The sequence below is a fragment of the Phalaenopsis equestris genome, unplaced genomic scaffold (assembly GCF_001263595.1).
Source record: "Phalaenopsis equestris unplaced genomic scaffold, ASM126359v1 Scaffold000610, whole genome shotgun sequence".
In the NCBI taxonomy this organism is placed as follows: domain Eukaryota; kingdom Viridiplantae; phylum Streptophyta; class Magnoliopsida; order Asparagales; family Orchidaceae; genus Phalaenopsis; species Phalaenopsis equestris.
The window spans coordinates 479,865-490,326 of NW_018165050.1; the positions used below are offsets into that span (position 1 = coordinate 479,865).

Below are 10,462 nucleotides of genomic sequence, written 5' to 3' on the forward strand. Positions count from 1 at the left end.
TTTTTCTTCCTAGATGTGTATACCTGTCATTCCTCATCCGAAGACTGACTCATCTGATCAGTGTGGTCAACAGATTGTTGGGCATGTAAAAGAGGATGAGCCCCCAGCTCTTGGCTAACAGTAACAACATTCTCATTCTGAAGAGAAGGTAAACATGTCTTCTCAGCACCTGATGCTTCCTGAGGATGTGGAGCTGCAATACTATCCTGATTATCGGACCGAAGAATATCCTTTGGAGGTAAGGATCCTGCAGTATGGTTTTCAACAGTGATAGAGACTGTAGGATGTCCATGTAAATCATCTGCCCATACATCAATCGGAAGAACAAAAACAGTATTGTCTCCGGTATTGAGGGAGAGGTGACATCGTGTCAACCAGTATTTCAATAGTCTGTGGAATGCACTCGGGAGCAGAAGAGGAACAGTGAAGTGGGGCAGATCCAATATATATATATATTTCTACAAATCATTTGAGATTTATAACGTCATTGTTATACTTTATTTTGAGATGTTGATTGTAATCCAATTCTGCCTAATAGATCTTTTTTGCATTAAACTATTTAATGAAGAAGATTTTACCTTGGTTATCGAGAACTTCATCTTGATCTCAGGGATGGGAGCGGCACTTTTAAGTCCATTTGATTGCTTTCCAATTGTTTGTGTTTGTTAGAAACATGTACAGTCCACCAATCTTAGGCATCATGTTATTCCTTAATAATGACATAATCATGGGAATTACTTTATTATAAGTGCAAATTTTGGGTTTTTAAATCTAGAGGAGATGAAGATAAATGATTTTTATTCAAAATTTTTTACAATTAAGACCACTTCAATTAGTTTTATCTATTGAAACGATACAAGATTTGTAGCCATTGGAATTCTCCTAAGTTTGATTTTCACCATTCATGATAGTCGACTTTAGAAGGGAAGTTAAAAGTCGAACATGATCAGGGGAATAATATTGAATAAGTGGAAAAGTTTTGGTCGGAAAGATGATCCTAACTTAATTTTGATGCCATATAGAAACAAACTGGCTATAAACATGGTTTGTCATCTCCCAATTGGTATTTGTATACAAAATTTCTCAAATAAGAAATGGAAACCTCTAATTATAAAGATTTTGAATTTAAAATTGTTGCGAAAAACTTTCTATTCTGGTTGAAAGGCGGGAGCAATTCACGACACTTTTTTTTTCATATTAAGTACATAGAACACATGAATTCTTGGATCCTTTCATTTCCTATTTAGCAATATCCTGGTAGTTTCAACACAAAACTAGTAGGCCTAGAGTCTAATTATCGTTATTATGTAAAAACCAAAATTGTTATTAAACCTGCACTATGTAGAGGTTCTTTTGTGATATGCTTTGCTTTAGCAATTCTTGAGATAAAAATTCACGTGTCATCCAGTCAATAGAACCAAAAGATACTTGTAACTCGGATTGGTAAACCATGAATATTATCCTCGGTTATTCCTAGTTTGAAAAGATTCAATAAAGCTGCAGAAAAATATTGAGATGATGTGACCATGCTTTACATTTTTAAAGCATATATTGACATTCTCGACAAATTATTCCTGTGATTTCTAAGTACAGCTGTGTTAATTAAAAAAAAATGGAAAATTTAGCTTTATTGGATCTAAAGTGTGATGAAACTATGAAATGTAAATAAAGTTGAAGCTTATAGAGCTCAGTAAAGTATAACAGTCGAAGACTATCCTACTCAGGTGATGAGATTGATGAATCGTGATATGCAGTTCCACTTTGCTAGCAACTTGCTTACAATTTAGTTGGAAATATTGAAATCGGGAGTTCATTGTCCTTCCATTTTATTGCTATTAAGTTATTCAATTTTGAATAATTTCATTTCATTGAATGTATGTTATTGCTGATTATCAAATCCTTTGTTGATCGCAAACCTGCCCAGAGAATCGCTTTTGGAGTCAGCATGTTGTGGATAGTTATTAGTTACTGCTGCTTATAAATTCTAAACCTTCCTAGACTAATATGTGAACCAGTTAAATCACACTTTACACACTGAAGTTTATGCACGCAACTTTGCCCATGTATTGCATGGTGGCTGTTTCCAATTTTAATATAAGTTATTCGGGGTGAACTTTGTTAAATAAGTAAAAATTTATAATGGCTATGTATAATCATTGAAGGATTAAGAAGTAATAAAGCACAACAAAGATCACTCGGATACAAATTATGCAAAAGCTTTTGCTCATATTAGGTTGAAACCTCATGCAACACTCGTTGGGGATAAATGAAAAAGAAGGATTTGTTAGAAAAGTACCAACTAGTAGGAGTAATGCTAATGATGATGACAATGATAATAATGATGATGGTGATGGTGATGGTGATGGTGATGGTGATGGTGAAGGTCATTACGACCTAATTATTGCACTCGAAAGTGACCAATTGTGTGTGCATGAAATATTTACAATTTTCTTGCTGGTTACTCAGATTTGGCTCAGGATGCTAGTAGGAAGTGCTTTTATGCTTTAATCTATGATTCATACACAAGCTACAGCATCTTTTACTCATGTCTAGGATGGCCTTGATTACGTTAGAAAGAAAAATGTAAAGCAAACATTCCTTCTTTGTTGTTTGCTTTATTCTCACCATTTAATTAACAATAAATTGTTTTGTTAAAGCACTTTGTATAACATAAGCTGCCCACATTCAGATTTTTTAATACAATGCAAAATAAATTAATCAGATGGAAAATGCTCATGGAGAGGAGAGATGCCGTCCGAGCTTGAACTTCTTATTGTGCTATGTGGCTATATGAGAGGAACCTCAAATCATTATTATTATCTACTCCTTTGGTTGTCCAATCATCAGAGCTGTATATTCCAATTTTACATAAATATGATATTACTCTTGCTGTATTGATCTTTACAGTCTTTACAGAAAAAAAAAAAAAGCTATTTTTGATTGCCATCACTCTTTTATGAGTTGGTTTGGTGGCGGTTGTTTCCCAAATTTCCTTAGGGACCTGGGCTTCCTACCCGTGGCCGCTAATTCTGGTTGAAAACTTGTTTCTGAAGGATTAATTTCACCCTACACTGTTGCTCAGATTTGGAACAATTTTTTCTCTGAGGCAACCTACGAAATAAAATCTTTAGGTGAATTTTACACCTTAGTCCTTGTGTTTGTAGTGAGGGGAACCCATCTTGTGAAGCACGATAAAAAGGAAGTTATGTTTATATTAATTGAATATATTGCTCATTTGTTAAAGAGCATCTTCCCTCGCTGTCTTTTTCATTCAAAATTCACTAATTTGCTGCATTAGGGGATTGAAAACTTGTTCCTTTGATTGTTCATTATTTGCTATGTCCTTAATTCTTATTTGCAAAAATCGAACCCCTTCCTTCTCTATTAAGAAGCTATACCAATATGTTCCAATGCATTGACATTATTTGTTACGTCCATTTCTGTCAAAAACTGTTATTTGTGCATTGCGTCACTTTTAATTTAGAGAAATTTATAGGTACGGACTATCCGCTTGAGTACATGGTTGTGTGCTTTTGCTTTATTGATGTAGAATTACATACACAATCTTCATTTACATATTGGGATAATTACATACACAACATTTGAAATATTTCTATTTACAAACCCTAGCATTAATGTGATTTTTTGAACCACAGAACCAATGGATTTACGTGTGCCGCGCTCAAACGATTGAGAATTTGAAACATACTAGAAAGAGGGTCCTAGATTGTATATAGCAATGTTTTGAGTGCTATGTGTGTAATTCTCCTCACCTCAATTTACGCTTCAACCCAATCCATGTAGCTTTAGGTTTCTTATGTTCTGCACATGGTTGCATTTATCTGTTTCCCTGTTGTCCAGAAGCCACTCTCCACTGTCCAGTCTTGGTTGCATTTCTGTTTGTTTAGCCCGAATGATCATGGAAAGCTTCTTTTGTTAAATTTTACCTTCCATGTTTCTTAGAATATCGATTTACAGAAATAAATCTTTGTTTTTTTTCACTTTATTTCTATAATTCTAATGTTTTTTTTTGTGCCATGCAATTTGCTTTCTGACTATTACTTTTTTTGGGGGCATTTTCTTAGCAGGTATTGAGATCTTCCACCAGTATGTGTCATTGGAGAATGACAGTAATGTGCCACTGTTGTATCATTTGGTAGTCGTTTCCTGAAAATCTGATTTTGTTACATCTTTAGGCTCATAGTATCAGTGATTCGTGCAATATATCTTGATTTATTTGGATTTTAGGTCAACTTTTATTAGTCATCTCTGCATCAATATACTGTTTTACACCCCCAATTAAGTCTCGGAGGAAAAGGGAAACGACTCATAATTTAAACCGAAGGAGAACCAAATTTAGGTGAAGCAATTATTCATCTGAAAGGAGTTTTTTCATGCTTACTTCCAGTATTTGAGGTGATGGCAGCTTGTAAGTGATCGTCGTCAAATTATTAGGGTTTCAGTAGGGCTTTTATTTTTTATTTTTCTGGCAGGGGTGAGAGTTTAACCCTTAAAATTTTTTTTATATATATTTTTTTTCCAATTAATGTGAAATTAGTTCGGAGACAAAGGAAGTAGATTTTACTAGCAATAATATGATGTAATTATGGATATATAGAACAAGTAGATACTTAATCTGACATCTATTTAAGTAAAATAATTTTCAAATTTAAGTATTTTTATACCTTTTTTGTGGAGCACTAAGGTATCATATATTTAAGAGTTTCATGAGATTTTCATCTTGATGCTTTTAAAATTTAATTTTTTTTACTTTTCAAATATATTCTATGATTGAGGCGAGAGATGCATCTCAACAAGGGTTCAAATTTACTTCCATCATACATTACTACGGGGTGGTGTTTAAATTCACTTGCATCATAAAATACTATTCATCGAGAAACATTTATTCTACATCATGCCGCTTCGTAACAAGTCGAGCACATGTTAAATGCATGTATTTGCTTGGTGCTTGCCTCAGATATACATGTACCATGTATAACGTAATTACAAAATTTTTAGAATTACGTGTGTGCGCGCGTGTGCATATATATATATATATATATAAAAGGCTCACATGCAGTGAAATAAAAGAAAATAAATGTTACCACCCTTATATCTCACACCTGCTCTTTCCTTGGATCATCTAAATACTTTTTATTATTGTTTTAATTTAACCTCTATCATTAAAATATAATAGTGAAGTATGCTTCTCTGAACTCTTCAAATGGACTTAGCTCGAACTGATGATCAAATTCTTGATGGGAATCATAAGCTTAATAATGTTTTAATAACAGCCCGTGCCTCTAATGATCTTTTCTATGATGATCCGTCAATGATAGGTGGATGTGATAATTGATCTGTTCCAATTTCGATATGCACCTGAGATGGCATCTTCCCGACATTCTAGTTGTTTGACATCAAGACTGCCTAGGAAGGCTTCCATTTTACCCAAAAAGCATATGCCGTGTGCCAGGGAGAAGATGAAACAGATTCCGATCAAAATGCTAATACACAGTCCATTACCTTCTCCATTTCTCCTTTAGTTCCTCTATATAATTCACCTATTCTCTTCCCTGCTCTGACTCATCCACTTCAAATTTGCTCTGGTTTTCTTCTTGGTAGAGCTCAAAGCAAGCTACTTTTGGAGGAAATTTGAGCGGAGATGATACAGGTAAAAGGAGGAAGAAGTTAACTCGGGAGCTAAAAAGTTTCCTGAGAACCAATAGAAACGACGGCCCAAAAAGAGGAGAATGGCTGATAATACTCATTGGGTGCCTTTCCTTGAGCCTGGAGGGCTCGTGTCTTCGCCTTTCCATATAGATGAAAAATCCCAGTTTGTGGGCCACTTCCACTTTTATGCATATAACTCTAGTTACTGTAATAGGAGCTGTTAGGGCTAAAAACCAAGTGCAATACCCTAGGAATTCAGGTTAGGAATGACTCTAGCTCGGATCAACTCTTTTATACCCTGATCGAGCAGGCTTAAAAAATAGTGCTAAAGAATCCATGAACCAAGAATTCTATCGTAGCGTGACTAAATTGTTTGTGTTGTAAAAGCCAGGGATTTTAACTGAAAATGACTAACCAAACGGTACAATACTTAAAATTCTAGCAACATTACAACAAGATTATCCATTTAACAATACATGATAGGTTCAAAATCTACTAGGATTTCCGGCGCCTAGAAACAAAGCTCATCGAGCATAAACTGAAACATAAAAGCCTTTTGTCAGTAATGAGTCAAAAACAATTTTAATCAACACACTTAATATTAAAAAAATACCTGAAGCCCAAGATGACGGCAAAAGGAATAAGACCATTTGCTCGGTTTATTAAATTCCTACAAACGCCAACATAAAATGCTTTTCAGCATGATTTCACCATTACAGTGAAATGCTTAAAGCTGAAAACTTCTAGATATGTGCTGAAAACTTATGAAGAAGTTTCTATCTCCAAAAAAAATAAAATATGATTAGTAGTAAATATCTAAAAAAAAAGAACAACCTAAACTCAGGAAACGGAGAGCATTTATTATTCTTCGAACTTAAAAGTTGTATCATAAATGCCTAGATGAAGGAATCCAGCTGCAGCCCAATTGATACAAAAATGCCAAGGGGGTGAGATGGCTGCACAAAAGCAATAATAATAAAATAAGCAGCAGCATCACCTCGATTGCAAATTGCACAATAAGCTCAGCAATTTGCCACAAACCTTTCTGAGATGCCTTTGAGGTGAAGATAAACCTGTGGGTCAGAGAACTAATAAAAAAAAACATCAATCAATTACCCATAAAAATATCTAAGAATTTCGATAAAAGGACATTTCACAAACACTCTTTAATGGTTTATCTTGAGGCTAAAACAAAATAAAGGCAGTGAAAAACAGAGGACAGGAACATGCCAACTAAAGTTCAAATACAGCCAACATGTTTTTTTAGTGTACAACTGCCCTCCAGAAGAGCTTCAATGTAGTCAGATCCGGATAGCAGTATCTGTATTAAGAAACACAGTACCTTATCAGCCAAATATTCTCACATAGGCATTGTTATTATCATAGAACAAGATAACAATACTAAGGTAAATCATAACCCACATAATTTTATAACAATCTCTCTTAGAAGCTAAAATGATGATAGGTAATAACCTTCAGACAGCCACAATAGTTGTTCATCTCTTTCTTCCACCACGCTCCCTTAATGCTAGAGTTAAGGTTTCTCCAGGAACAATATTGTAATAAGCAAGTGTAAGATTATCCTTAAGAAAACCAGCCCGCCCACTTAGTTTTTGCTTATTAGCCGGCAACTGAATCTCTCCTGCAATCTTCTCCTTAAAGTTTCCAACTGTCTCAGAAAGTGACTGGACAATAATTTCCAAAATTTGACCTTTAAAACTTCCTTCATCAACATTAGGAACTGATACAGAAATACGAGCAGAACCCTGTGCACAAGAGATTATTTTGAATTAAATTTTGAGTTGAAGAATTCCCGAATAATCATCAGTGAACAACAAATGACATGTTTGAAACTGCCAGGATAAAAGAGGAATTAAAGATGATGGTTTGCGAATAAAAAAAATTACCGGATGCTGTGCAAGGAACTGCTCTTCCGGGATAAGTGTAGTATCATCCATTCTTGCCCTCTTGGGCTCTGGTTCATCAGGAAGTGGAGGAGGAGCTTCCTCAGGAGGTGGAGGTGGAGGCATTCCTAGAGGAAGAGGTGGTGGAGGAACCATTGGCATGTTTGGTGGTGGAATAGGCATTGGAGCAAAATGTCTCGGAACACCCAAAGGATTAAACTGAGATCCTGGTGGAGGAGGTACAGGTATATTTGGTGGATTAACAGAAATGGGCTGGAGCATTGGGGGTCTATTCATTACAAGAGATTGCTGAGTTGAAGTAACCGGCATAGGTGGAAGGGGTGGCCTCATTGATGGAAGTACTGAAACAGGAGGTCTAGGTGGTGGAGGAGCGTTTGTAGGAGCTGAGTATGCTGAAACATTTGGAGGGAACCGAGGAAGATTCAAAGCCAACCCAGGTGGAGGAGGGAGTGGACGAATTAATGGAGTGCCCGGTTTTGGAGGAGGAGCAGGACCTGGAAGATTCCTCCCATCATTGTTATTGGAATCGGTGATCTCTTCATTGGACAGGCTCTGAGAAAGTGCCTGATTTGCAGTTCTTCCAATACTTCCAGTATGTCCATCCCATATCACTTGTTTTGGTTGTTCATCCTTCTTCTTTTCAATCTCAGCCTTGACAGCATTTGATACTTCTTCTTCTGTGGTTCCAAAGATATCTGGACGTGTTCGTGCAAGTCCGACAATATTTCGAGAGATCTCATCATCTGCAGCAAGAGTTGTCTCCCGGATCTTTGCCATCATCCGCTCCTTTTGTTCCTTGTATTTTGGATCTATGAGGGATATTCGCATGTGCTCGGCCATCTCACTAATAGGAATCAGTTCTCCTGTGATTGGTGAAATCATAAATTTAGTAGGGTCCCTCTCCGCAGGAATTCTTTCTTCAGGTCTTTTCCAGTTTTTAACAATCCTCATTGGAGCATCAGGTTCATCTGTCTGCACCTTGGTTTCACCCTTTTTCTCATCAATAAGACCATTGTTATCTATTCTCGCTGCTTTCATGCCTTCCTCAACAAGCTGCATCTCCTCCTCATCCATCTCCATCTCCATATCCTTAGCAGGCTCAACACCTGCCATTGGAGCTTCCTCATCCAAACCTGAAATCTTGCTCCTCCTTATAACCTCCTCCAGTGTCAGTGGCACTGGAAGTTCCTCATCCTCATCATCAGCAAACTCAATTGTCTCCACCACAACAAAATCATGCCAATCAATCATTGCCATCAGTGCCCTCTCCTGCTCGATCTCATCCTCAGCCTTCTGTCTTGCTTGCTCCTGCGACCTCTCCCATTCAACTCGATGCAAACAACGCTCAAGAACAGTCGTCATATCAGTAACACTTTTATTCAGCTTATCAATAATCCCTTTGGGTGGCATCAGAACCTTTGAATAAGCATCAGCCAAAGCAGTGAAGAAAGTGAACATGCTGTGCGTTGGTTTCAGAAAATGAAACTGGGGGTTGCTAATCTCACGGCTCGTAAGGTTTGTCAGAAATGACTTCCCATTTCTAGCAACAAATTGGGCCGTAAGCTTAATAATATCCAATTCCTCTCCAGTGATTCCTTCAGGAAGACGAACAGTATACTGCTCAGCTTCAGGCGGCTCAAGCACCTTTCTTGGAGGAATCAGAAATTGCACAGCCAAATCAGTTGGCTTTGCTGTATCGCCATCATCCACTGCAAGCTGTGCAGCTGTGACAGCCGAGGAAGTAGTTGAACCAGGCTCGGCTGGCTGGGGAGTGTCGGATGACGTTTGCTGGGAAGATTGAACCTGAATCCGGTGCTCTGAAACCCGATGCTGGTAGTAAGCATGGTAAGGATCAGACTGAATCAAAAAGTTGAACTTCGCATTGCCAGCATTGTTGGCAAGAATGCGCCGCTCAAATTCAGGGCCGTTTTTAGCAACGAAGGCCGCTGTCTTCTCAATGATCATACGAATATCTGGGGGAGGGTGAATAATTCCGATCGTACGGGTGTGAGTGGCGACCGAAGACGGAGGTGGTGCGGGCGGCTCAGGGACGGAGTTGCCCTTTTCATCCCTGGAATCTTCGCTGACTTGTGACAGGGGAATCGGTCCAAGGTCACCATCGGAGGGCGGAGCCGGAAGAGTAAGTATTGGGCCGAGCATGTCTGCTTCTTCAATAGGAGAGATCAAGTACGTGGCATTAAAATCAGGCTAGGGTTTGCCTTTGGATCGTAGCAGAGACCGCGTGTGTACTGGCTTCTATATTGTGAAATTTATCGAGCGACGGCAAAATAGAGGAAAAATGAGAACAATTACCTGATTTATTGCCGAATTAAGTGAGAAACAGGTATGGATCCGAGGGAGATAACGTGGTAGAGGCGCTAGGGTTTCTGGAATCTTTGCGCGAGCAAAGAGCCGAACGGGGAGCTTGTTTTAAATAGCGGGGGTACTGGAAAGGAACTTGATTCGGGATAGCCTGGTATGATGAACCTCAGGTTAAAATACTATAAGTTGATCCGTTGAACTTTTTTATAGGGGCAATTATATACATAGCATTTGAAATTTTACTATTTACAAATCAACCCCCCACATCCATCCATTTTTCATATTCTCAGTCAAATTTGTTTGAATGACTTGATACCAAGAATGTTAGTATGAAAGAATATGCCATAAAGAGACATAAAACTTTAACTTCAAATAATAATTTTCACATAATCATATGAGAAATAAGAAATATCATATTTTTCTAATGAAAATTCTATAAAATATAGAAATGTAGGCTTTGGCACAACTAAAAAAAAATTTAATAGTTAGAAAATATAATTACAACTGATTTTCTTTCCAAATAATTGGAAAAGAAATATCGATAT

General features: G+C 37.3%; 2 protein-coding genes across 3 annotated transcripts in view; one reads left to right on the plus strand and one right to left on the minus strand.

The window, feature by feature from the left end:
• The window catches only part of LOC110029917, a 55,995-nt gene extending 51,484 nt beyond the window's left edge, over nt 1-4,511 (plus strand). The window contains exon 7 of one of the 2 annotated variants that reach the window (XM_020732405.1): nt 4,086-4,511. The gene's annotated coding sequence lies outside the window, so the exon portion shown is untranslated. The remainder of the gene's footprint in view (nt 1-4,085) is intronic. The other variant, XM_020732406.1, reaches the window with a different exon arrangement.
• A 2,360-nt stretch (nt 4,512-6,871) lies between these two features.
• LOC110029914 (probable splicing factor 3A subunit 1) lies at nt 6,872-10,024 on the minus strand. Its single transcript, XM_020732399.1, has 3 exons — nt 7,578-10,024; nt 7,144-7,436; nt 6,872-6,991 (listed from the first exon to the last, which is right to left on the minus strand). The coding sequence occupies exons 1-2, from the start codon at nt 9,753-9,755 to the stop codon at nt 7,167-7,169; spliced, it is 2,448 nt and encodes an 815-aa protein (XP_020588058.1). The 5' UTR covers nt 9,756-10,024; the 3' UTR covers nt 6,872-6,991; nt 7,144-7,166.
• Nucleotides 10,025-10,462: the final 438 nt, after the last annotated feature.